The sequence below is a fragment of the Macaca thibetana genome, chromosome 13 (genome assembly GCF_024542745.1).
Source record: "Macaca thibetana thibetana isolate TM-01 chromosome 13, ASM2454274v1, whole genome shotgun sequence".
Lineage (NCBI taxonomy): Eukaryota > Metazoa > Chordata > Mammalia > Primates > Cercopithecidae > Macaca > Macaca thibetana.
Window position 1 is genome coordinate 63,301,756 of NC_065590.1, and position 27,994 is coordinate 63,329,749.

Below are 27,994 nucleotides of genomic sequence, written 5' to 3' on the forward strand. Positions count from 1 at the left end.
AAAGGTACATCAGATAATGGTCTCCGTGGCCAAGTCCCAGTCCTGCCATCCCGAGGGACTCCGGGGTCAGGTGGAGCAGGCAGGGCAGTCTGCCCCAGGCTCCCCAACTGAAGCCACTCTGGGGAGGGTCAGGCCACCAGAAAATTTGCCCAGCTTTGCTGCCTGTTGGCCATGGGTGACCTCTCATTTTTGAGCCCCGGAGGGTCCACGGGTCTCCAAGTAAACAGGGGCTCCCAGAGCTCCCTGGAGGGGGCTTCTGCCACTGCCCTGGAGCCTCACAGCCTGGGCATCCTCCATGCCTCCTACAGTGTCAGGTAAGGCAGAGCCCTTGCTGCTGCTGCTCCCCCAGGAGTACGGGGCTCTGCACTCAACCCTCTGCTGCCTTTCTTCACGCTTTAGGTGTCTGCCTGGGGACTTTGGGTTCCCTCTTTAGTGGATCGGGTGGAGAGAGGAGAGGGAGAAGGGCTGTGCTGGGAAACGTGGAGCGACAGTGAATGGCCCCTCCCCCTGCCCAGGGAAGGGCCTGGGCATAAACAAAGTGGCAGCAGTGCCCTGCCTACACCAGTGTCTACGGCCTGCCCTCTGTGGATGGGAACGGGGGTACTGGGAATGCAAGGAATCTTGAAACCTGGTGAAGGAATGCAGGGACAGCCACCTCCCAGCCAAACAGACAGGACATTCAGAGCAACTCCAGCACAGGCCCCCTCCCTATGTGACAGACAGCCTCAGTCGCTATCTGCCAGGTTCTACAGAGGAGGGCGCTGAGGCTGAAACATGTTAGAGCCTGTCCGGAGACAACTGGGGTGGGGCATAGGTGCGATCAATGCTGGGGACCCGGGTGTAGTCCCTTCCAGGGCCCCAAGCTGCCTTTGCCTTCCTGGGGTTTCCTTTAAAGCCACCGCGTGAGGCCCTGGTGGGACATCACATCTTGCCGGCAGCAGTGGACCAGGCAGATCCTCAAAGATGTCTCCTTGTACATGGAGAGCGGGCAGATTATGTGCATCCTGGGAAGCTCAGGTAAGCTGGGGAAGGAGGATTCTAAAAAGGCTTTGGCTTGAGTTAAACTCCACATTGAAGAAACAGATTAAGTTGTAGCAAGAAAGCCACAGGTTTGATATTAGAATGAAATCTAATGATGTCTGACTGTGAATGGAACCTGCTACCAACGTGAAATCTTTAGAAAGATCCTTGAAAGAGGATAAAATCCTGCCTAACATATACGTGAATTCATATTTCAAAATATAAAAAGGCCCCACAGTTCCACAGCATATAAAAGTACTCAGAAAACACAATTTCCCCTATCTGTACACTGCCTAGAGAAAGGAAAAGGATTAAATAAGCACAAAAATGCCCATTAAGCCCCTATCTTTGATTCCACTGGTCCTGTTTTATGATGGTATATTTTGGACATACAATCAAGAATAGAGAATAGGCTGGGCACAGTGGCTCACGACTGTAATCCCAGCAGCTTGGGAGGCTGAGGTGGGAGGATCACTTGAGCCCAGTAGTTTGAGACCAACCTAAGCAACATAGTGGGACCCCATCTCTACAAAAAAATACAAAAGTTAGCCGGGCATGGTGGTGCATGTCTGTGGTCCCAGCTACTCGGGAGGCTGAGGTGGGAGAATTGCTTGAGCCCAGGAGGTTAAGACTGCAGTGAGCTGAGATAGTGCCACTGCACTCTGTTGCCTGGGCAACAGAGCAAGACCCTGTCTCAAAAAAAAAAAAAAAAAAAAAAAGAGGAATTCCCAGACTGTCTCAGTCCATTCAGGCTGCTAAAACAAAATACCATAGACTGGGTGGCTTATAAAAAGCATAAATTTTTTTTCTCACAGTTCTAGGGGCTGGAAAGTCTAAGATCAAGGGGTCAACAGATTTGGTGTCTGGTGAGGAAGACTTCCTCCTAGACAGCCATTTTCTTTTTTTTTTTTTTTTTTTTTTGTGTGTGTGTGTGTAAAGATTTCTTTTATTATAAGCTTCATTTATCATCAGTAAATACCTAAGAGTAGAATTACTGGATTTTATAGTAAATGTGTAACTTTATAAGAAACTGCCAGACCAGTTTTCAGAGTGAATGTACCTTAAAGGTACATTTAATCTTCAATTGCATGTCTGTTAAATAGCAGAATTTCCTGATACTTATAAGATGTTTTAATCTCATATGAAGAGCTATGACCTAGACAATTTCAGCCTTTCAGCCTAAACATTTTCCAAATTTGTCAAGTTGATTTCACAGTATTCTGACTTGTATCTTAATAATGGAGACATAGAGCTAATAATGAATAACAAGTTAGTGGTAAATTAAAATATTTTTAAAATGAATGTGTCCAGTATTTTTCTTATTTAAATAATTAATATGAACTTCAAAATTTTAATTTAATTCCAATATTAAAGTATAAATGAAACTAAATATTTCAAATACTGTAAATATATTAAAATTGAACTTCAGTAAACTTTGAGAGTAATTTTTAACTTGAAATATTGTAACAGTGCAGCTCTTACTGTGCAGAACAAATCTGGCAAAATTAATTTGACACCAGTCTTAAAAAACTACATTTTGTTTTCAGGTGCCAATTCTAAGGGAATTTTAACATATATGACCATTGTTTTCTTCAAGAAAACTCTAAAATATGGAACACAAATAGAAATATTCCAGATTCGTTAGGTGAAATATCCATTCCATCAAATAACCAAAATGGATCTAACTTTAGTGTATGTTCATATCTGCTGAAGAAGAATCTCATGAAGGTCACCTGTGTGTTAGTATTTCACTATGATTATCATCTCCCTATGGCGTCATTGAGAAAGCCAAAGCATTTGTGATGGTTTACCAATGATTCTCTCTTAAACCTTTAAGAACCATTTAAGTTGTTTCATTTTTCTATGACTATTTCTTCTACTTAACTCTTTCTTTATTAACTCTTTAAAATATCATGTACCTGGCCGGGCGCGGTGGCTCAAGCCTGTAATCCCAGCACTTTGGGAGGCCGAGACGGGCGGATCATGAGGTCAGGAGATCGAGACCATCCTGGCTAACACGGTGAAACCCCGTCTCTACTAAAAATACAAGAAAATTAGCCGGGCGAGGTGGCAGGCGTCTGTAGTCCCAGCTACTCGGGAGGCTGAGGCAGGAGAATGGCGTGAACCCGGGGGAGCGGAGCTTGCAGTGAGCCGAGATCGCGCTACTGCACTCCAGCCTGGGGCACAGAGCAAGACTCCGCGTCAAAAAAAAAAAAAAAAAAAAAAAAAAAAAAAAAAAAAATCATGTACCTTAAAATTTTACCACTGATGGCATTCTCTTTCTTATATTCTCCTAACAATTTGAAATCTTTTTTTTTAAATTTTTTAAAAATTTATTTATTATTATTATACTTTAAGTTGTAGGGTACATGTGCATAACGTGCAGGTTTGTTACATATGTATACTTGTTCCATGTTGGTGTGCTGCACCCATCAACTCGTCATTTACATCAGGTATAACTCCCAATGCAATCCCTCCCCCCTCCCCCCTCCCCATGATAGGCCCCGGTGTGTGATGTTCCCCTTCCTGAGTCTGAGTGATCTCATTGTTCAGTTCCCACCTATGAGTGAGAACATGCGGTGTTTGGTTTTCTGTTCTTGTGATAGTTTGCTAAGAATGATGGTTTCCAGCTGCATCCATGTCCCTACAAAGGACACAAACTCATCCTTTTTTATGGCTGCATAGTATTCCATGGTGTATATGTGCCACATTTTCTTAATCCAATCTGTCACTGATGGACATTTGGGTTGATTCCAAGTCTTTGCTATTGTGAATAGTGCTGCAATAAACATACGTGTGCATGTGTCTTTATAGCAGCATAATTTATAATCCTTTGGGTATATACCCAGTAATGGGATGGCTGGGTCATATGGTACATCTAGTTCTAGATCCTTGAGGAATCGCCATACTGTTTTCCATAATGGTTGAACTAGTTTACAATCCTACCAACAGTGTAAAAGCGTTCCTATTTCTCCACATCCTCTCCAGCACCTGTTGTTTCCTGACTTTTTAATGATCGCCATTCTAACTGGTGTGAGATGGTATCTCATTGTGGTTTTGATTTGCATTTCTCTGATGGCCAGTGATGATGAGCATTTTTTCATGTGTCTGTTGGCTAGACAGCCATTTTCTCACCCTAACCTTGCGTGGCAGAAGTGGGGAGGGGTCTCTGAGGCATTCATCCCAATTGTAAGAGCTCTCCATAACCTAATCATCTCCCAATATCACCTCCTTGCATGCCCCACCTCCTTTTTTTTTTTTTTTTTTTTTTTTTTGAGACGGAGTCTCGCTCTGCCGCCCAGGCTGGAGTACAGTGGCCGGATCTCAGCTCACTGCAAGCTCCGCCTCCCGGGTTTATGCCATTCTCCTGCCTCAGCCTCCCGAGTAGCTGGGACTACAGGCGCCCGCCACCTCGCCCGGCTAGTTTTTTGTATTTTTTAGTAGAGACGGGGTTTCACCAGGTTAGCCAGGATAGTCTCGATCTCCTGACCTCGTGATCCGCCCGTCTCGGCCTCCCAAAGTGCTGGGATTACAGGCTTGAGCCGCCGTGCCCGGCCAATGCCCCACCTCCTAATACCATCATCTTGCGTAAGATTTCAACATATGAATTTTAGGGAGACATAAACAGTCAGACCATAGCACTGACTAAAGCTGTTACACTTTTCAAAGACTTTCTGTCAGTTCTCATTTCCATTTTTAACCAATATCTAGCTGTACACATGTACTGTAACATGCAGGGTCATTCTCAGCTTCCTTTTGATAAATACAGTGCGCTTCTTTAAAAAGAAAAAAAACCTGCCTCTTCTCCTTTAACAAACTGTCACCTGTTGTCATCCTTATAAAGAATTAAACAGGGTGACATTTAGCACCCTTCTCAGAAGTGTGTCCCACTTCTAAGAACAACAAGAGATGGAACCCCCCATCTCAGAAGTGCACTCCAAAGGCCAATGTTGTGTTTCACGCACATACAGCAGGACAGCGGGAGGGGCTCTTGATTGGGGTGGGGGTGTGGGCTGGTTTCTGATGAGATGCCTAATCATGGCTTTCGGACAATGCCTACCCTTTATACTGAAATGAATCCACAGTGGGCTGCAAGTTCTACAAGGGCAGGGACTGTATTCTGCTGTATCCTTATCACCTAGAACAGGGTCGGTCACACAGTGGGTGCTTAATAAATATTTGTTGAATAAAGGAGTAAAATAATTTTATGAATTACTCCATAGTATTGCATAAAATGACAATCCCATTGGTGTCTTATCTCTAGCAGTGTTATCTATCAAATCTTTATTAGCGAGGCAAAAGATGATGACATATATGTTCAAAGTCTCACTAGAGCGTAGTCCAAAGCAAGCCTGCCTAGAGCCATCTGACTCCAGGGGAACTCCAACTGAAACTCATTTGAATTGTTGTTTGTTGTTGAGGAGGGCGTAGACTCTGGATTGGATGCTTCTTTTCAGATTATTTAGTTGCAAATGATTTCTGTCCTGTTAGAAAAGAAAACTACAAATGTCATAGTTTTATTGCCCTTTAGGGCATTAACCATTTTTGTATCTAACTTTGTTATCTTATTCCAACCTTTTCCCCACTGTCTATACTTATCAATTTCTCATATTCTTTTCTTTTTGAGATGGAATCTCACTCACCCTGTCACCCAGGAGTGCCGTGGTGCGATCTTGGCTCACTGCGACCTCCACCTCCCAGGTTCAAGCAATTCTCCTGCTTCATCTCCTGAGTAGCTGGGATTACAGGCACCCGCCGCCACACTCAGTTAATTTTTGTATTTTTAGTCCAGACCGGTTTTCACCATGTTGGCCAGGCTGGTCGTGAACTCCTGACCTCAGGCTGCCTGCCTCAGCCTCCCAAATTGCTGGGATTACAGGCATGAGCCACCACGCCCAGCTTCTCATATCCTCTTTTGAATGAGCTTTGTCATCTTGCTGGTTCTCTAATTAATGAGTTAATAAATATTTGACATGTTTTTTAAAAAACTAAATTCATTATCTATTGTTAAAAAAAAAAAAAGTATCCCACAGTTTAGTGGCTTAAAACAACACCATTCATGATCTCTCAGAATGTCTATGAATCAGAACTCTGGAAGTGGCTTGGTTGGGTAGTTCTGTCTTGGGATCCCTCCCAGAGAAGTATACGCTGGATGTGGCAACAGTAAAGTGGATTTTATATCCCTGGGGAGGCCAGTTTTGATGACGTGGTGGGGTGGGACTCAGGCTGCAGGACATCTGCAGCTTCTGTCAGAGTTCAGATTGGATCGAAAAATGTAAAGCCAGGGTGGCTCTGGTTAGAAGAACCGCACGACTGGGAAATTACAGGGCACATTTTGAAAGACAATCCCAATGAAGTCACATTTTGTTTCTTTGTCATAGGTTTTCCTCTCTTTCCCCACTCTGACCACCCCCTGAACACGCTGGGGCTAATTCTGAGTTTTTTCAGTTATGCATTAGAAAAGAAGACAGCTGCTAAGGGAGTTGATTCATCTTTGTCCCTCTCACAGCAACAAGCAAGTTTCTTCAAAATATTTCAACAAGGGCCAGGTGCAGTTGCTCATACCTGTAATCCCGGCACTTTGGGAGGCCGAGGCAGGCGGATCACCTGAGGTCAGGAGTTCAAGACCAGCCTGACCAACGTGGTGAAACCCTGTCTCTACAAAAATACAAAAATTAGCCAGGTGTGGTGGCAGATGCCTGTAATCCTAGCTACTCGGGAGGCTGAGGCAGGAGAATTGTTTGAACCTGGGAGATGGCAGTTGCAGTGAGCTGGGATCTTGCCACTGCACTCCAGCCTGGGCGATAGAGTGAGACTCCATCTCAATAAATAAATAAATAAATAAATAAATAAATAAATAAATAAAGGGCCAGGTGCAGTGGCTCATGCCTGTAATCCCAGCACTTTGGGAGGCCGAGGTGGGCAGATCACGTCAGGAGATTGAGACCATCCTGGCTAATGCAGTGAAACCCCATCTGTACTAAAAATACAAAAAACTTAGCCAGTCGTGGTGGTTTGCGCCTGTAGTCCCAGCTACTCAGGAGGCTGAGGCAGAATAATGACGTGAACCTGGGAGGCGGAGGTTGCCGTGAGCTGAGATTGTGCCACTGCACTCCAGCCTGGGCAACAGAGCAAGACTCTGTCTCAAAATAATAATAATAATAATAATAATAATAATAATAATGATAATAATATTTCAACAAAAGATCTCTTTGACTGCACAGCCATCTCATCAGCAGATTTCTCTTGCTATCTTCCCAGATAGTTCAGAACTTCCTGCCTATTTCTCTGTTATGAATCCCAACTTCTCAGCCTCCTTGGATAGGAAAGGCCTGGGAGGTCTATTCTGTCTCCATGAACTCTGGGTCTGTGGTAAACTTGTGTCCAGTATGACAGAGGGGCCATCAGGCTGTTGTCTAAAGGCATCACCTAACCTTAAACCTTAGAACAAAGCAGTGGCTCACGCCTGTAATCCTAGCACTTTGGGAGGCTGAGGCAGGAGGATCACCTGAGGTCAGGAGTTCGAGACCAGCCTGGCCAACATGGTGAAACCTCGTCTCTACTAAAAATACAAAAATTAGCCGGGCGTGGGGGTGCATGCCTGTAATCCCAGCTACTCAGGGGGCTGAGGCAGGAGAATGGGTTGAACCTGAGAAGTGGAGGTTGTAGTGAGCCGAGACGGTGCCACTGGACTCCAGTATAGGTGACAGAGCGAGACTCAGTCTCACTCAAACAAAAAAAAAAAAAAAAAAAAAAAAGAAAGAAAAAAGCAAACCAAGGCAAGCATTATCCCGCAGTCACCTCCAGCAGGCAGGCAGTTCACCACAACCCCTCTGTGGGAACCTTCCTAGTGACATCCAGCTAGGCTGTGCCCCAGGCTCTAGTGTAGGCTATGGCCAACTTGGTTTTACCAAAGGACTTACCAAGCCAGTGCTTCTCAACCTCGACTGAAGCAGATCTGACTCAGCAGGTCGCGGGTGGGGCCTGGGGCTCTGCATTTCTGGCAAGCTCTCAGGGGTTGCTGATGCTCCTTGCTTTGTGAGCAAGGCTCTAGATAATGTCACCTACATCCAGGTACAACCAGACCGCCCCAGGGGGGCCACAAAAAGAAATCCGTCCTAGGATCCAAACGTTTCCAAGAGTCTTGGCTTTCCTCTTATTCTGATACCTATAGGTATTTTGTTTTTCAATCCAAAACAGTTTTAAAGGCAAACAAACAAGCAGAGAAAGCACCTTCGGTCTTGACCCAGATGAAAGAAATGGCATGTCCCCTCTCACTCAGGGGACAATCCAGAGACTCATTTGCGCGTGAGACTGCTGCATGCACAGTGCGCGTTCTACAGGGCAGGGCCTGTATCCTGTTGTATCCTTAATACCTAGAACAGGATCCCTCACGTAGCACTCCTGGCACGCGGGGTCATGCCCACACAGAGGGTCTTGGGAAGCTCCTCCAAGGCTGGCATAGAGGGGTTCCCCCAGGGCCTTCTGTTGTCACCCCACAGGCTCCGGGAAAACCACGCTGCTGGACGCCATGTCCGGGAGGCTGCGGCGCACGGGGACCTTCCTGGGGGAGGTGTATGTGAACGGCCGGACGCTGCGCCGGGAGCAGTTCCAGGACTGCTTCTCCTACGTCCTGCAGGTGGGCGCGTCCCCCACACCCCTGGCCAGCCGCCCGCCCCGGGGGCTCGGGCTACACTGACGCCCGAGTCTCCTGCAGAGCGACACCCTGCTGAGCAGCCTCACCGTGCGCGAGACGCTGCGCTACACCGCGCTGCTGGCCATCCGCCGCGGCAACCCCGGCTTCTTCCAGCAGAAGGTGGGTGCAGCCCCCCGCTCACAGCAGGCAAACTGAGTACCTTTGCACCCCCCGCTGCCCTCCTCTCTTCGCCTACGCTTGCCCATTACTCCCCTTTGCTCGTCACTCCTTCACTCTAGAGCGCGCCCTGCGCCTTGCACCGTGTACCCTGTGCTGCCTGAGAGGGCAGCCCCTAGTCACATGTGCTTTTGGAAGACTTGAAATGTCGCTAGTCCAGACTGAAACGTGCTCTGAGCGCAAAATACACATCAGATTTCAGACTCTGAGTCTGAGAAAAACAGAATGTGAAAAAGCCCATTAAGAATTTTTAGGTCTGGCAGGGTGGGCTCACACCTGTAATCCCAGCACTTTGGGAGGCCAAGACGGGAGGATTTCTTGAGTCTAGAAGTTTGAGAACAGCCTGGGCAACATAGCGAGATTCAGTATCTACAAAAAATACAAAAATTAGTTGGGCGTGGTGTTGTGCGCCTGCACTCCCAGCTGCTCAGGAGGCTAAGGCAGGAGGATCTCTTGAACCCAGGAGGTCGAGGCTGCAGTGAGCTATGATTGCACCATTGCACTCCAGCCTGAAGGACGAAAGGAGACCCTGTCTTTACCAACCAAATAAATAAATAAATAAATAAATAAATAAATAAATTTCAAAAAGTATTGATTACAGGTTGAAATGGTATTTTTGGCTGTAAATAATATGTTATTAAAATTTCACCTGTTTCTTTTTACTTTTCAAAATATGGCTACTAAAATATTCACTTCTGTCTGTGGCTTGCACTGCCCTTCTCTGGGACCATGCTGTTCTACAAGTTCCCTGTTTGAGCAGATATAGTTATTTTTGCCACTGATTTTTCTCAGCTTGCTTGGAGACATCTTGAACGTGCCTCATCCAAACTGGACTGAGTTAATGAAGGAAGAAACGAATGAATTGTCAACTCCTTCTAGGTTCCAATCTCTTTCTTAATTGTCTCCAGTTTGGAAGTAGCCACAAGTAAACTCACCGGGGACCTTACCTGGAAACTGCTTCATTTCTCTCTAGACTGGGAAGGCCCACAAGCACCCAGGGAACCAATGACAGGTGAACATGCCTCCTTCAAGGGGCACAGCTCCCTGGGAGCAGGAGAACTCCTGATAGCAGAGTTCTCTCCAATTGTGAGTCTTTTCTGAGCAAATCCAGCCCACAGCGTGTAAAATCCTGACAAGTAATTCAGTGGAAAGGAAGTGCTGATTATAATAAAGGAGACAGCATGGCAGATCTGCTTCTGTCCATGGAAGAACCTGGAAATAAAGCATGGCCAATGTGAGCAGGCTGTGTCTGCTGGGCTGTTGGCTAAGGCTCAGGCTTCCTGGACCGCTTGAGAGAGCCCAGACAGTCCTCTCAATCCTGGCCCTGCCATTTGCTAGTGGCATTATCTTGGGCAAGTTATGGACCTCTCTCTGTTTTCTCCTCTATAAAAATACAGTAAGAATGCATTTCTCCTGGGTTTGATGTGAGGAATACATCAGATTATGTGAAAGCACAGAGCATGGAGGGTTGGACTTGATCATCCCAATGATCCTTACAAGGTCCTTACAATATTCCTTACAAGGACTCTGAATTCCATTTCCAACAGTGTTTCCAAAATATGGGAGAGCATTGCTGCTGGGGTGTGAAACCTCCGAGACAAATTAAGTAAATATCTTCTCTGTCCATCCCTTCCAAGCCAGGAGGGGCAAGCTTACTCCTTATGATGTTATAGAGACATTCTAGAAGGAGGCTCAGAAATCTACCCTGGCTGGTGAGCACAGAAATCTCACAGTGTCAAGCAAAGCTTAATTCCAGGATCCTGCTACCCTGATGGCAAGAGAAGACCTTTCTTTTTTTCCAGAATATATCATGCTAGTTTATTTATGCATTTTTTACCTTCTCGTTATTCCTTTGTACCTATTTCAGACATGTCCATTCTTTGGGTGGGTCAAAGCTACCTGTAAGGTGTCAACCCCACTCCCTGACTCCTCTTGAATGTAGGTCCACAAGTCATTCCCTCTTCTTCTGCAATCTAGCTTATTGTTTTTTAATGCAATGGTTTTGTTTCCATTTTCATAACACGGCTTTATTAGGGGTGTCTGGAAACAAAACTCATTACCATATGAGTACCTTCCGTCTCTTTCTGCTTTCCCCTGGGGTTTCTGCAGATAGAGGTAATCAGTACGGGAGGACAGAAACAGATTTGTGAACAGGTCTCTGGAGAGGAGATAAGCTGGGGAAGGAAAGACAGAGAGGGAGGAAAAAAGCCAAGCTTCTTGATTAGAAAGTCAGTAAAGAATTTTTTTTAGTTGTTATTGTTTTGGGGGCGTTGAGAATGAGGAGGAAAAAGGGTTTCAGGGAGCTGCAGGGTTTAAGTAGAGTGAAGAGAATTGGAAGAAAGGGGACTTTAGATGTGGCTGGGGGTTATAAATTGGGTTCCCCTTAAAGTCCTTAAATAAATTCAAATAAAGATTGGAATTATTTTTAATTGCTTCTGAAGGCTGGATTATATGTCTCTGATGTGAAATCACACGGAGATTGTACCACACGGGACCCCAGCACTTATTTGGGTTATACAGTGGGAAACAGGTTTAGTTCAAATCAGGTTGGATTTTTTTAAACATATAAAGCATTTATTATAATAAAGTTTCTAAACCCAAACACTTAAAGTAAGTGATATTGTAATCATGACTTTGGGGGATTTTTCTGTATGGGCTGCAGTGACTGTGGCTCCTGCAAATAGGAGTTTAATGAAGTATCCGTTGTTTCCTGGCTAATTTTCCTGAAGCAAGTGTAAGCAGTTTTTGTTCTAGGGAATCTTATTTTATTTTATTTATTATTATTATTTTTTGAGTCGGAGTCTTGCTCTGTCACCCAGGTTGGAGTGCAGTGGCGCCATCTTGCCTCACTGCAACCTTGGCCTCCTGGGTTCAAGCAATTCCTCTGCCTCAGCCTCCCGAGTAGCTGAGATTACTAGTGCCCGCCGCCACACCCAGCTAATTTCTGTATTTTTAGAACAGACGGGGTTTCACCATGTTGGCTAGGCTAGTCTCGAACTCCTGACCTCAAGTGATCCACCAACCTCGACCTCCCAAAGTGCTGCTGGGATTACAGGTACAAGCCGCCATGCCAGGCCTATTTTATTTTATTTTATTTTGGAGACAGAGTCTTGCTCTGTCGCCTAGGCTGGAGTGCAGCGGTACCATCATGGCTAACTGTGGTCTCAACCTCCTGGGATCAAGCCATCCTCCTGTCTAAGCATCCCGAGTAGCTGGGACTACAGGCACGTGCTAGCATACCCGGCTAATTTATTGTTTCTTTTTTTGTAGAGACGGGGTCTCTCTCTGTTCCCCAAGCTGGTCTCAAACTCCTGTCCTCAAGCAATTCCCCCTCCTCAGCCTTCCAAAATGTTGGGATTACAGGCATGAGCCACTGCACCCAGCCTCTGGGAACGTTTTAAAAAATACATATTATTTATTTAAATCTGACACATGTATTATATTACGATTTAAGTCAAATTGGATCATATTATTATCAAAGACGTGCTTTCTCCAGGGTGTGGTGAGTCTGGAAGTGGCCCTTGGATTCTTGGGGGCGGGGGGGTGTTGCCTCTTTCATGTCCTCCCCAGCCCGTGAATTGAAATAGCACCCACAGCCACGCCCAGCCTTCCTGTAATTTGTGTCTCCTGCAGGTGGAGGCCATCATGGCAGAGCTGAGTCTGAGTCATGTGGCAGACCGACTGATTGGCAACTACAACTTGGGGGGCATTTCCACTGGTGAGCGGCGCCGGGTCTCCATCGCAGCCCAGCTGCTCCAGGATCCCAGTAAGTGGCACCCAGAACTGTTACTAGTTGCTGTCTGGACATCTTCTGTGTGTCGCAGATGCTTTGGGCCCTGTCTTCACAGTCCTCATTCAGAAAGGGGTTTGTGTGCAACTGAAATCATAGATTTTTCAAATTGGGGACCCAGTTTTTTCAGAAATGCTGTATAGTTCATTTCCTGATGTGATCCATCATCCAAACAAAACAACTCCTGGACCCGGAAGCGTTGCATTGGTGTTGGAGTGTTCCATTGGGATTTTCCATGAACACGGAGCCTTGCCCGGCCAATCATTTCTCCTCACCAGGGGAATACCACTGTGTGGGCTGGGGAGAGCCAGTGAGTTTTGGTATGACCACAGGTGTTTATGAAATGGCAGGAATTAAAATAGGAATTTGAACGATAAACTCAAAAGTGTGTATGTTGTGGGGAAGGGAGTATCAAAACAGAGTAGTCGATCCTCTGCCTGGTTTGGTCATTTTCCCCATCACCTGGGGAAACCTCGCCACTCATATGCAGCTGGAGAGGACAAACTGCATCTGGATCCTTTCTTTGCACTGTGGTAGACCAGGACTGCCTGTTCTTCAGATGGTGCTTGGTCACTAGAAGGCAAATAAGAGAGATGTTTTTAAGAGCCCTTGTCACTTTTTTTTTTTTTTTTTTTTTTTTTTTGAGACAGTCGTGTTCTTGTCCCCCAGGCTGGAGTGCAGTGGTGCAATCTCTGCTCACTGCAACCTCCACCTCCCGAGTTCAAGTGATTCTCCTGCCTCAGCCTCCTGAGTAGTTGGGATGACAGGCGCCCGCCACCACACCCAGCCAATTTTTGTACTTTTACTAGAGACAGGGTTTCACCATGTTGGCCAGGGTGGGCTCGAACTCCTGACCTCAGGTGATCTGCCCGCCTCGGCCTCCCAAAGTGTTGGCATTACAGGCATGAGCCACTGCGCCCGGCCCCCTTGTCACTGTATAGGTAGAAATAAGTTACTTTAAACCCTCTAAAGAACCCAAATGCCTGCCACACTTCAGACCTTGTTTTATTAGTCAGATTTTTTTTCTTTTCTGTGCAAAGACCCTGCTGGTGTTGGAAAGTGTTACAGACATGAAATGGGGTTGTCTTTTTGACCAGCCTCCTCTCAGTCTTGTTTTAAAACAACTTGATGCCAGCCTGCCAGCCGTTGTTCTCTGGCAGGGTGCCCTGAGCAGAGCGCAGATGGCCCATAGTACCCTATAAGAGGCCTGATCTCCTTACTCCCTGTACCCTCGAGGATTTGAGCCCCACATGTGCTCCAGAGCTGGGAACTAGGCCCCTCCACAGCAGGTGCTTTCTCCTGAGCTCAGGCTGAAAGCTAGTTTACATGTTTCCTTCCCACTGCACACTGTTTGGATGTGGTGCAAGCTCAATAAGGAACAGTTCAGAACTCCGAGTTTTAAGCACAGAGCCTGGGCTCTGCAGTGCCTCAGAAGTCTGGCCCTTCTTTGCTGGCAGAGGTCATGCTGTTTGATGAGCCGACCACAGGCCTGGACTGCATGACTGCTAATCAGATTGTCATCCTCCTGGTGGAACTGGCTCGCAGGAACCGAATTGTGGTTCTCACCATTCACCAGCCCCGTTCTGAGCTTTTTCAGGTAAGGGATTCAACTCGTAAAGGCCGGGTCTATGGTGTATTGAGCTGGGAATCGCAGGGGCAGGGGTAAGATTTGTACCAGTGGCCAGGCACGGTGGCTCACACTTGTAATTCCAGCACTTTGGGAGGCTGAGGCAGGAGGAGCACTTGAACCCAGGAGGTTGCAGAGAGCCGGGATCATGCCACTGCACTCCAGCCTGGGTGACAGAGTGAGATTCCGTCTCAAAAACAACAACAACAACAACAACAAAACAACAACAACTAATTGAGCCAAGATCACACAGTTATTAATAGTAAAAAGCTAGCATTAGGCTTTCACAGCCAAGTTGGCTTCAAAGGCTGTGTTTTTCCATGAAATCATACAGATTTCCTTCCAAAAAAATCTCACTTTCTCTGCCCAGTATCCCTTTAGTTAGCTTTTATTTGCTTTTTATAGAGGAGGAGCCGAGATTTAAAATGAAAACAAAACAACAAACTAAGACCCACCCCAGCTCGCCCGAGGTCACTCACTTGGCTTGGCTGGGACTTAACCGCAGGTTCAGTCATGCTTGTCTCTCCCAGATATGAAGCTGGACCTCAGGATGGGAGGCAGCGTGACCCACAGTGGTAGCCTAGGCTCACAAGGGTAGCGATGCACTTCGAATGTCTCCAAGAATACTGATGCAGGGCCAAGGTCATCGAAGGACTGACTGCTTAGAAATGCATTTCCCATAAGGACATGGCGACTGTAAGCAATACTTGACCTTGGGCCTGCATCAGTGTTCCCGGAGACATTTGAAGTGCGTCGCTACCCTTGTGATCACACACTAACTTCGTCTGTTGTCTGATCAGCTCTTTGACAAAATTGCCATCCTGAGCTTCGGAGAGCTGATTTTCTGTGGCACACCAGTGGAAATGCTTGATTTCTTCAGTGACTGCGGTTACCCTTGTCCTGAACATTCAAACCCTTTTGACTTCTATAGTAAGTTTTCCTTTCACATTCCCCATCATGAATGTTTTTTAAACTGTCTCATCTCAGACTTCTGCCTGGATGACACGAGCTCTAGTGGGTTTGATTTTTGCTTTTGTTTTTGTGCTTTATACTCTTCAAGGAATTAATTTGGCCGGGTCAATTAACTTGCCAAAGATGACTATCAGAATGAGGTTGGGGATCTCTCTCAAACAAATTGGCGCACTGCTACTACTTTATCAGAGCATAATTAGCTGAGCTTGGGAATTCTCCCAGATAATCCCAGTGGGATCCTCAAGGCCCTGCTGGGATGCTTTAAAGTATTCTGATTTTATAGGTGGGCATTAACCACAAATTTTATCTTGATGGGATGAGGTATTATGGCCAGTACTCCTGTACTAATTGTATATCCATGTGCATGCATGCATTTAAAAACACATTGGGTGACATCTTTTGGGAAAAACTTTTAGTGGACCTGACGTCAGTGGATACCCAAAGCAAGGAAAGGGAAATAGAAACCTACAAGAGAGTCCAGATGATAGAATCTGCCTACAAGAAATCAGCAATTTGTCATAAAACTTTGGAGAATATTGAAAGAACGAAACACCTGAAAACATTACCGATGGTTCCTTTCAAAACCAAAGATTCTCCCGGAGTTTTCTCCAAACTGGGTGTTCTCCTGAGGTAAGAGGCTCACAAATGTGAGCAATGCCCATTGGAGGTATTTAGCCATCCCCCAATAACAGTTCTGAAAAGGAATTAAAACAGGGTTGTTTATTTTCAGGAGAGTGACAAGAAACTTGGTGAGAAATAAGCTGGCAGTGATGATGCGTCTCCTTCAGAATCTGACCATGGGTTTGTTCCTCCTCTTCTTCGTTCTGCGGGTCCAGAACAATGTGCTAAATGGTGCTATCCAGGACCGCGTGGGTCTCCTTTACATGTTTGTGGGCTCCACCCCGTACACAGGCATGCTCAATGCTGTGAATCTGTGTAAGTGCCCACGTGCTGGAAGTGCACCTCTTTCTCCCTAAACACCTCCCTTCTCCAGCTGTAACCTTACAAAAGTCCACCATTATAAGGGTATTTCTCTGAGCTCAACCCGGCCCTCTCCGGATTCCCTCTCTGGGGAAAGGCAACTATTGAGTTACCAACACATTAATATGAATGAGCTCACCAGGTGGATCTCTCTGAGGGCTAAGGATCCAGGGAAACATGAAGTGACAATGCACTGGTGGGGAGAGTTTGAGGAGTTTTTCAAAAGATCATTCCTCCTATCTCATCTTGGCCACCTCGAATGCACGGCCCATGGGGGCTCAGCGACCAGGCCAACTGTGTGCCATTAGCTTCTTTTTGGAGCTGGTTTTAGGACAGCCAGCACCTAATTTTCAAATTCAGTGGAATTCCAGAGACAACACCTGGTTGCCTAACCTTGCAGGAAGCTGGCGTTAGAGGGATTCCCCAAAGGCAACACTGTTAGGGAAGAAGACGGAAGGACTTGGCCGGGCGCGGTGGCTCAAACCTGTAATCCCAGCACTTTGGGAGGCCGAGACGGGCGGATCATGAGGTCAGGAGATTGAGACCATCCTGGCTAACCCGGAGAAACCCCGTCTCTACTAAAAAATACAAAAAACTAGCCGGGCGAGGTGGCGGACGCCTATAGTCCCGGCTACTGGGGAGGCTGAGGCAGGAGAATGGCGTAAACCCGAGAGGCGGAGCTTGCAGTGAGCTGAGATCCGAAGATCCAACCACTGCACTCCAGTTTGGGCGACAGAGCGACTCCATCAAAAAAAAAAAAAAAAAAAAAAAAAAAAAAAAAGACGGAAGGACTTTGCTATTGTGAAGTTGCCCTAGAGCTTGACATGAGGGGCAATGCTAAGTGTCTGCATCTGTGGGGTTTGCCTGGCCTTCTGAGAGCAAGTCTAAAATGCAGGCTGCTGGTGGCAGGGGCAGGGCAGGGCGGGGCTGGCCGGGGGGAGTCCTGCACAGAAAGGAGACAAAATGCTTCAAATCACTTATTCATGCCCCTTTTGCATGTACTTGAATTGGTGACAACTCCTCACTTTAGAGAGAAGGAAATAAATGACATCTTTTGCAATTGTATTGCAATTCAGGTAGAGTGTAGATTTCTGGGGTGGAAATTTATTGTCCTGTGGATGGCAGGTCCCCTCCTTCTATGACTAGGGAACTCCCCCTAGCTGGTCCTCACCATCCAGCCCTGACAGACCTCACGTTCAGCTCGGGCTAGCCCTCCCTCTTTCAGCTGGGTGGTGACTGACTTCTGAAACCTGCCTTCCATTCCCAGTTCCTGTGCTGCGAGCTGTCAGCGACCAGGAGAGTCAAGATGGCCTCTATCAGAAGTGGCAGATGCTGCTGGCCTACGTGCTGCACGTCCTCCCCTTCAGTGTCATTGCCACGATGATTTTCAGCAGTGTGTGCTACTGGTGAGGGGTTGTTCTGTTCACCCAGGGCCGGGCTCCCATGGAGTCATGGAGCTAGTGGGACTTGTGCAGGGAGAGCTCCAGGGTGAAGTTCTCTGCTCCGGAGGATCTACACTTTGCCCATCAGTGTCTAGTGCAATGTCCTATCTTCCAGGACATTAATGTTATTGTAAATAGCCCAACTGTGGGCTGGGGGAGACCTGAGAACAAACCAACAAGACGACACATGCCTGGGAATGGCCTGTCCCCATTCATGGCAGGGCTTGGGCCAGAGAAGAGGGCTCTGAAGTGGCTGGGACCCAGGTGCATGGGGGGCCCAGGGGCAGGGAGAAAACAGCCTGAGTGTAAAACCTTAAAACTGACACATTCGAGGGTGGGAAGAGGACAGCAAGCCAATAGAGGCGGCAGAGGGTGATCAGGGAGGCAGAAAGAGAAGCAGGATTGGGCAGCATCAGAGAGGATGAGGAGGGATAGAGTTTCAAGGAAATGTTGTAAACACTTCGATATTGCAGGGGTTAAAGGAGGTGAGGCATAAGGGGAGGAGGCCATTGCAATTTTCCAAAAAAGAGCTTTGGTAGAGTCATGGGGGTGTAAGTCAGGTTTACAAGAAGGTAAGGTGTAAGATGGAGGAAGCAGATACTGTTTTGAGAAACTTGGTGTTACAGGGTAGGATGAAAGGGGCAGTTACTTTAATCATGATCAAGTTCAAAAAATGGTTGTTTTAGCATGTGGTAGATAAGACCATCAAAAAACATCAGATTGAGAGTAGATGAAAATGCAGTCAAAATTTGGATAAGTCAAAGGGGAAGTTTCCAGAGTAGATCAAGGTAGGGATAGGGGAATCAATAACATGGGATCAAGGATGCAAGCAGCTAGGGTCACACTTTCAAAGATGGGGCGTGGGAAGAGAGAGGGGGAGAGAGAGAATGAAAAATAGAGATGATGAAGATATCAAGAAATTCATAAAATGGAAGGTGGATTCAGCTGCTGAGCACTGGGGAGAGAGACTGCAATTGGGGAGGGGAAATTTTAAAGTAGAGGTTTATATCAGTCATAATGGGACGTGCTATTAGAACTCAAGACACAATGAGGAAATCTTAGGGGTCCAGGGGCCAGCTGAGGCAAGATGGCAGAGGGGATCCAGTTAGTGCGGCAATAGGCATTGTCCAGCATACCTTCCATTGCTTAAGGGAGAATAGGGTCCCCAGATGTGGGAACTGATAAGGCAAAGAATGGCAGAAGGGGCCCAGCATCTGTGGCAGTGAGGGCACTGGGGAAGTGAGAGGCCTGAGGCCATCATCAGAGAGGGTGTCCTCAGACTCTGAAATCCTGGGAGTGAAACCGTTTTGAGTGATATTTAAGTCCAAGACACGGTGAGTGATGAAGATTAGGTTGCTGGAGCCACTGGAATTGAGATTAGCTAATTAGGAACCACTGATGTGGATGGCTCATCAAGAAGGTTAAAGAGCTTGAGGAAAATGATAGTGGAGAGGAGCAGAAAGAATGACTCTGGTCCAGATGCTATAAAATAATCAAAGGTGAGAGGATGTTTTAAACATCACAGAAGACAACAACGAGGAATGGCATTGATAGCATAGGCAAACTTCATGATTTGTACAGAGGAAAAGCAGATGGCCTTGAAGAGGAAGTGGTAAGGAGGGGTGAGTATAAGACACGCCAACCTTTTCTGCTTACTCTACAAATGGGATAAAGAGCAGCCATGCCTAATGGTCATTGAAGACATGCTATCACCAGGGAAATGTAATTTGGAGAAAGGAATAGAAGAGGAAAGGTGCATGGATATAGGGTGGTTTGTTTGCCAGAAAACGAAGGTCAGGCCAGGCACGGTGGCTCATGCCTGTAATCCTAGCACTTTGGGAGGCTGAGGTGGGTGGATCACTTGAGGCCGGGAGTTCGAGACCAGCCTGGCCAACATGGCGAAACCCCATCTCTACTAAACACAAAAAAATTAGCCGGGTGTGGTGGCACACACCTGTAATCCCAGCTACTTGGGAGGCTGAGGCAGGAGAATCACTGGAACCAGGGAAGCAGAGGTTGCAATGAGCCAATGTACTCCAGTTTGAGCAACAGAGTGCAACTCTGTCTCAAAAAAGAAAACGAAGGTCAAATCAGTGGAAGGGGTTGGTAGAATAAAAGACAAGAATGGAATGGAGTAGACCTGGGGAGGGCTAACCTGATCAAGGACACAAGAAGTGAGGGGTTTTCACACAGGCAATAATCCCACAGAACAGAGATGAAGTTCAGGCAAGGGGTGCTGGGAGGCGGGTTGGGTGAGCCCGTTAACATTAAGGTAGGTGTGGTGCTGGCTAGGCAGAACATGGTTATTTATGAAGAAGCCTGTAGAGTTCAACAAGCCTGCTTCCTGCAGTGAGTTGTGACCATTGTCTAAGTAATTTAATGTTTTCCTATGAGAGCTGAAGGAGCTGTGAAAGGGAAAAGGTGGCTCCCAATGAATTGCAGCCAATGGGAACAATTTGATGTAATCAATAGTCTCATGTTGGCTCTGTTCCGAAAAGACCTTTCAAAGGTGAGTGTGGCTTGCCCTGCAAACGCCTCCCACCCACTCACTACCAAGGGTTTATTCATAGAGGCAAGCACAGTATTTTTCTTAAATGATAGCCCTTGGAGAGGAAACTGAAGAGCTTATGCTTTTCTAGGACGCTGGGCTTACATCCTGAGGTTGCCAGATTTGGATATTTCTCTGCTGCTCTCTTGGCCCCCCACTTAATTGGTGAATTTCTAACTCTTGTGCTACTTGGTATCATCCAAAATCCAAATATAGTCAACAGTGTAGTGGCTCTGCTGTCCATTGCGGGGGTGCTTATTGGATCTGGATTCGTCAGGTAAGATATCATAATTCAAAAAATGTAGATTGGAATAACCTGTTATTAATGATCACCGAATAATGACTGAAGTAAAGGAATACCAGAGAACTGATAGTGGTTATGGATATTACCTTATAGTCTGCAGCATTTGTACTGCTCGTTAATCATTATTGCCTTAGACCTTGAACTGTTCATTTGTCCAATAAAATGTCTTTTTTATTGGGAATCAGGAACTGACAAGTTTATGTTATGATATGATTCACGTGTAATAAGCCATTATACCAAGAGAAGAAAACCAGTCCAGATGTTCCAGGAAAAACTCACAGCCCACGTGACAGGCTAAATAAATTGCATATATTAGTTCATTTCTGACCTGGTACTGTTGATTTTGTACTGCAGTTCTCAATTCCCAGTTATTCTTAGGAATTAAGACTAGTCAGATAAAAAAAGAGCCTGCAGGATAAAAGACTGCTCCAAACAGTATCAAGGCTTAAAGGACATGCACCAAATGATAGCAGTAATTATCTCTAGGTGATATTGATTTTAATTTTTTCTTCATATTTCCGTATTTTATCAATGTTCTATAATGGACAAGTATCATTTTATAACCAGGAAAAAATGCATCCACACACGTTTTTAAAAAGCAGCAGCAAAAAGGGCAGAAAATTTTAAAAGGCTAAAAAACAATCCCAGGCAGGTGGTATGAGTGGGATCTAGTAAGTAATCCCTGGGTCCCCAAGGAAACATGAAGGCTGTTTCTTTGACTTAAACTTTTAAAACTCAAGTCAAAAAGCAAAAACATTACTGAGCGTCTACTATATAAAATTATATGTGTGTGTGTTTAATTATTTAACTCTCAGAGCAATCCATTTTCAGAAAAGAAAATGAAGCTCAGACTTGACTTTGCTCAAGTCACACCACTATGAAGGCTGTGATGCATGTGACTTCCTGAGAGAGGCTGACCTGAGTCAGAAACTTCCTCTACCACTTGCCAGTCTCTTTTCTACCTAAATTAGTTTCCTCATTTGCAAAAAAGAGATCACTATTTCAGCCTCACCATGATACCTCAAGGGATCATGAGAAGGAAAGAAAATAATCAATGTGAAAACACATTATAAATTGTAGTGAGTTATATGAAGGTGAGATATTATATAAAGCAAAGTGAACTAGGCTTTGATCAATCAAGGAGGATATTTTTTCACACTAAGACCATTACATTGTATTTGTCCATGTTGCTTAAGTGGATTGTTAATATTTATGAAAAATGCAGAAATCAAATCACGCCAAGAGTCAAGCCAGCAATGTACAGAGCCAACCTTGGGCAGCATCTCCTCTTTTATATTATTTGAATCATTGTTTCAGTTAATCTGGTGCCATTTCATGTACAGATAATCCCTGACTTACGATTTTTTGAGAAAGTGATACTCGTTCTGTAGAAATCGTATTTTGTTTCTGTTTTTTTTGAGACGGAGTCTCACTCTACACCCAGGCTGAAGTGCAGTGGCACTATCTCAGCTCACTGCAACCTCTGCCTCCCAGGTCCAAGCGATTCTCGTGCCACAGTCTCCTGAATAGCTGGGATTACAGGTGTGTGCCACCATGCTTGGCTAATTTTTGTATTTTTAGTAGAGATGGGGTTTTGCCATGTTGGCCAGGCTGGTCTCGAACTCCCGACCTCAAGTGATTTGCCCACCTCGGCCTCCCAAAGTGCTGGGATTACAGGCATGAGCCACCGCAACAGGCCTAGAAACTGTATTTTGAGTAGGCATACAATCATTCTGTTTTTTACTTTCAGAACAGGATTCAATAAATTACATTAAATATTCAACAATTTATTATAAAATAAGCTTTGTGTTAGATGAATTTTCCCAACTGTAGGTTAATGTTAAGTGTTCTGAGCACATTTAAGGCAGACCAGGCTAAGCTGTAATGTTTGGTAGGCTAGGTGTCCTAAATGTGTTTTTGTTTTGTTTTTTGTTTGTTTTGAGAGGGAATCTCACTCTGTCACCCAGGCTGGAGTACAGTGGCATGATCTTGGCTCACTGTAACCTCTGCCTCCCATGTTCAAGTGATTTTCCTGCCTCAGCCTCCCGAGTAGCTGAAATTACAGGACATACCATTATGCCTGGCTAATTTTTGTATTTTTAGTAGAGATGGGGTTTCACCATTTTGGCCAGGTTGGTCTTGAACTCCTGCCCTCAGGTGATCCGCTCACCTCGGCCTCCCAAAGTGCTGGGATTACAGACGTGAGCCACCGCGTCTGGCCTTAAATGCATTTTTAACTTATAATATTTTCAACTTATGATGGATTTATCTGGAAGTAATGCCATCATAAGCAGCATTTGTATTGGGTTTTTAGGAAAAGGAGGTTAGTTGCTCTTTATTTATTTTTTTGTTTCTTGAAATAGAGTCTCACTCACTGTGTCACCCAGGCTGGAGTGCAGTGGCACGATCTTGGTTCACTGCAACCTCCGTCTCTTGGGTTCAAGCAATTCTCCTGCCTCAGCCTCCTGAATAGCTGGGATTAGAGGTGCGTGCCACCACACCCAGCTAATTTTTGTATTTTTAGTAGAGATGAGGTTTCACCAAGTTGGCCAGGCTGGTCACAAACTCCCAACCTCAAGTGATTTCCCTGCCTCGGTCTCCCAAGGTGCTGGGATTACAGGTGTGAGCCACTGCGCCTGGTGGTTAATTTGCTCTTAAAAGGTAGGCAGTGGCAAAGAATACTAAATGCTCTCAGATTAGTTGCAAAATCTTAACATCCCAAGGCTTCACATGAATTCCACTTCCATCACTGAATTAAAACTCTGCTCTTAAAGGCCACATCAACCTGCTAGTCATTCCATTTACCCATTTTCCTGCCCAGTCATCATCTTTCTAGGTGAACTGCCTGTGGCATTTGTGCTGTTGGCTCCCTTCTCCTTTAAACACAAAGGAAATTAGCTTTGCTGTTTTTTCTGCTTACAAAATCATGAAGTTCTTGGGGGAAGAAATGCTCACAATATAAATATGGATGAGGAAGAAAGTAAAAGTTACCTGAAGTATCAGAGCCCAGAGTTAAATTTTGATGTAGTTCTTGCTAGAATTTGATATAAAATTTAACAAAGATGAAATAATCCTGTTGTATAAGATATAAAATATGCATACGTTTTTTCCCATTTAACAACATAATATGAATTAGCTGGGTGTGGTGTCACGTGCGTGTAATTTCAGTTACTCAGGAGACTGAGGCAGGAGAATCACCTGAACCCAGGAGGCAGAGGCTGCAGTGAGCCAAAATCGCGCCACTGCACTCCAGCCTATGTGACAGAGCAAGACTCAGTTTCAAAAAAAGAGACCAAAAAAGCACAAACCAACATAATGTGGACAATGTCATGTCAATACATCTAGATCTATGGTTCCTCCCGCTGCTTCTCCTTCTGTCTGTGCCTTTCACTGATCCATTTCTCTCTCTGCCACCTGCACAAAGTTTGTTGGTTGTTCCCAAGGCTAGAGGCGCACTCTCTCTGAAGGCCCCCTTTGTTTTCTCTCTCAGCCTATCACACGCTACCTCCTGTCATGGTTTTCCTTTGCAGTAATAGATTATCCGCCTCTTGAAGGCAGCAGCTGTGTCTCATTCATCATTTTAGACCTTCTCAGCAGCCAGCCCAATTAGGCCTTGGACCATCAGGCCTGCAAACATTATTTGTTGAGTGAATAAGTGAATGACTCTGTCTTTGAACTGCATACACACTGCATCACTCACCAAATCATGTTGGTTTTCTTTTCTGATATCAAACCATAGGTGCATTTGGAACATTTTTGTTTGACTCCGTGTGGTATAGGCAGAAACAAAGGTGCACGGTTCCTACCTCAAAAAGATACCACCCTAGCCACTAGACAGCCACCCTCTCATGGCCATCATCCTACTCCAGGCCTTTGTCATCTCAAACTTGAACTTTTGTTGGAGTCTGCTTTTTTTTTTTTTTTTTCTGTTCTTACTCTGCCCTCATTCTGGCCATCCTTCTTGCTGAAGTCACGTTAATTTTCTCAGAATGCTGATTTCAACGTGACCTTTCTCATCCATGGTCATTCGACCTCAACTCACGGCAAGGCCCTGAAATAGCTGTCTCAGGCTATTGTTCCGAGCTCCCCTCCCACTGTTCCTTCACATCCTCTCCTCCAGTCTTTCTGGTCCAGTCAGTCCAATATGCAGCCCTTGGTATGCTTGTACTCATACCATTTCTGCCTTCCTAGAATTTCCTTTCTGTTCCCCTAATTCCTTCCCAGAGTCCCACGTATCCTTTTCAGTTAGTAACCTCTCAATGTGGTTAATTCAATGTTGTGCCTTAGGAAACTAACAATAACTGAAAGTTTGAGGACCACTTGGAAATAAGTGAAACCATAAATACTAAATACAAGAACAGCACGGATGTGTGGTACACATTTTATTTTAATACTTTCTTGGCACAAATAGTTCACTACTGTGTATTTTTATAGTTTTAAGGATATAGTCTATATCTCCAACTACATTACGAGTTCTTTAGGGATAGGATACATCTTTTGAAGTTCTCAAGCTCCTAGAACTAGTGTCTTGCAACCAGAAAGAATTTTAAATCTTTTGATTGACAAGAAATATATGGTGGACTAAAAAGACCACAGTGTCAGCATAAAGTTTCACCTGACATAGATTGGAGTGGAGACATATTACATTTTCACAATGAATGTTGGCTCGGTCTCTCCTTCCTTTTTCCTTTGTATTCTAGGTTAGTTCTAACTTTCTACACTGGTACCTTCAACTTTCTGTGTAATCACAAATCTCCTCCTCCAATTGGTATGTGTTAGGTCTGTATTTTCTTGTATGTTTATATCAATAGTGCTTACCAAAATAATTAGACAGTAACTGTCTACTTGAGACAACTGTTAAATTAAGGTCTTCACTATAACAGGCTACCAAGCTGTGACTAAAAATGACAAAGTACTATGCTTACTGACTTGGAAGGATGTCTGAGACATGTTTGGCAGAAAGAGTAGGTTGGGAAAGAGCATGAAGAGTTTAATTCCACTTATATAAAACTTTATAAACACATATGTTATATATATTATCAAAATGTTAACAATAGTTATTTCTAGGCAATGGTATTTCTTTATATTTTTCAATGTTGTTTGAAGGTTTTTTTTATAGTGAGCATCATTTTTACAATAAAGAGATAGAAAACTATATTCATGTTGGAAAACATAAGGATTGCCTTTCTTTTTATTTGGTAGGACTATTGCCAGAGCCCACTAAATTTCATTTTTGTTTTCTTTTTCTTAAGAAACATACAAGAAATGCCCATTCCTTTTAAAATCATCAGTTATTTTACATTCCAAAAATATTGCAGTGAGATTCTTTTAGTCAATGAGTTCTACGGACTGAATTTCACTTGTGGTAAGTATTCTATTTGGGGATATTATTTTTGCACGTTACTCTGAGGAAGCAATTTATTGGAGGAAATGTATTTTTGAAATAAAAGCTGTGTTTCATAATAATTCAAGTTAAAACTCTGTCTTGAAATACGGTCCATTTTCTCTGATTTTTAAAATGAAAGAAAATAAGCAGTAGTCAAGTTAGTCTCCTGTCAAAGGTCAATAGGTAAGGGACATTCGGATGTTGTTAGAAAATGACAGACCTTACGTACACTGAGGTAAACTCTAGTATATTCGGGATAGACTCAGTTTCTGTATCTACTGAACACATTCAAGCAGGCTGAAGTGGCTTCTTTTTCCCCAAAATGTACATCGTACACAGCTAAGTAAAGCCACTTTTGGCAAAAGTCAGAAGTAGGACCAGGACAAGGACCTCATGGCCATTAGAAATCTCACGGTGGCTGGGCATAGTGGCTCACGCCTGTAATCCCAGCACTTTGGGAGGCCGAGGTGGGTGGATCACTTGAGGTCAAGAGTTCGAGACCAGCCTGGCCAACATGGCAAACCCCCATCTCTACTAAAAATACAAAAATTAGCCGGGCGTGGTGGTGCATGCCTGTAATCCCAGCTACTCAGGAGGTTGAAGCATGAGAATCACTTGAACCCAGGAGGGTGAGGTTGCAGTGAGCCAAGATCGAGCCACTGCACTCCAGCCTGGGCAGCAGAGTGAAACTGTGTCTCAAAAAAAAAAAACCCACCAAAAAAATCTCAGGGCCACTCCAAAGACAACCAAATAATATGGCTGAATTCAGTAGTGTTTTAAATAATTTTAAGTGATAATGTCAGTAACTTTAGGATAGCCTGTGCTAAGGGACCATGATATTTATCACAAATGTGGTAATTAATCTATACTCAAAATAGAAACAAAAGCATGTCCATCTTCAAATGAGGCCAAAGGCCAGAACTGCTCACTCTTGCTTCTTCAAATTGTAAACTCTGTGCTTGCTAAAGTGTCCTGTATTTTTCATTAATAAGGGTACTTAGCAAGCATTTGGTAAATACTTGTTGATTAAATTACCTGAGATAAACCACACCTGATACTGTCAATCTTTTCCTTGACAGGCAGCTCAAATGTTTCTGTGATGACTAGTCCAATGTGTGCCTTCACTCAAGGAATTCAATTCATTGAGGAAACCAGCCCAGGTGCAACATCTAGATTCACAATGAACTTTCTGATTTTGTATTCATTTATTCCAGCTCTTGTCATCCTAGGAATAGTTGTTTTCAAAATAAGGGATCATCTCATTAGCAGATAGTGAAAACCATGGCTGGGAAAATGGAAGTGAAGCTGCTGACTGTGCATGACTGCTCTGAATGTCTGAAATGAGAGTGCCAAGTATTTCTTTCTTGATAGGACATTCAGGTCTTTTAACCATTAAGACTCTATTTGTGCCTCTTGGATCCATGCAGGCCTTGAATGCAATGGAAGTGGTTCATAGTCCCTTCCTGTTACAACTTGCAGGGACATGTGGTATTTGGAAATTGTGACTGAGCTGGCCCAAGAATTAAATAATAATCATTCATAAAGCTATGGGAGACTCGTGTGACTATTTTTTTCCTTGTTCTAGGCACAGAAAAAAATAGGTCATCCTAAAAATGTTTACATGTGATAAAGGATTAGGCAAAAGTAAAAGGCTTGATGGATTACTGACTGTAAGTGACAGAAAAAAAGAGTTGTGGGTTTAGATGAAGCAAGGTTATCATGCAGAATTGGGTAAGAATGCTTCTGTTCCTGGAAGACCCAGAGTTAAAAGACCCCTCCACACGAGGGGTCGGAGTTACCTGATCACATCGAGAGAATGCTGGGCAGATGAATGGCGAGCAACACTGCTACAGAGCACCCAGTAATTTTACTGAGGATTAAAATAAAAAACTGCAGGAATGGGCTCAACAGTGAACAAAGCACACCAGACAAACCTCTGGTTATGTTTTTAAAGATTCGTTTGCTACTTTTCACTTTCAGCTGAGTTTACTTATAGAATTACAAGTAAACGTTACTGAAGTGTATACACTGAGAAATAACCTTGTTAAGTT

At 44.6% G+C, this 27,994-nt stretch overlaps 1 protein-coding gene across 2 annotated transcripts; it reads left to right on the forward strand.

The window, feature by feature from the left end:
• The first annotated feature begins 11 nt into the window (after nt 1-11).
• Nucleotides 12-27,972, forward strand: ABCG5 (ATP binding cassette subfamily G member 5). 2 transcript variants are annotated; one of them, XM_050752952.1, is made up of 13 exons: nt 12-314; nt 896-1,017; nt 8,523-8,659; nt 8,738-8,836; nt 12,527-12,659; nt 14,141-14,280; nt 15,111-15,240; nt 15,699-15,912; nt 16,013-16,218; nt 17,531-17,669; nt 20,345-20,530; nt 25,810-25,922; nt 27,023-27,972. In XM_050752952.1, the coding sequence occupies exons 1-13, from the start codon at nt 172-174 to the stop codon at nt 27,214-27,216; spliced, it is 1,956 nt and encodes a 651-aa protein (XP_050608909.1). In that variant the 5' UTR covers nt 12-171; the 3' UTR covers nt 27,217-27,972. The 2 variants fall into 2 exon arrangements, with proteins under 2 accessions (XP_050608909.1, XP_050608910.1); XM_050752953.1 differs by having other exon boundaries at nt 31-314; nt 16,013-16,083.
• Nucleotides 27,973-27,994: the final 22 nt, after the last annotated feature.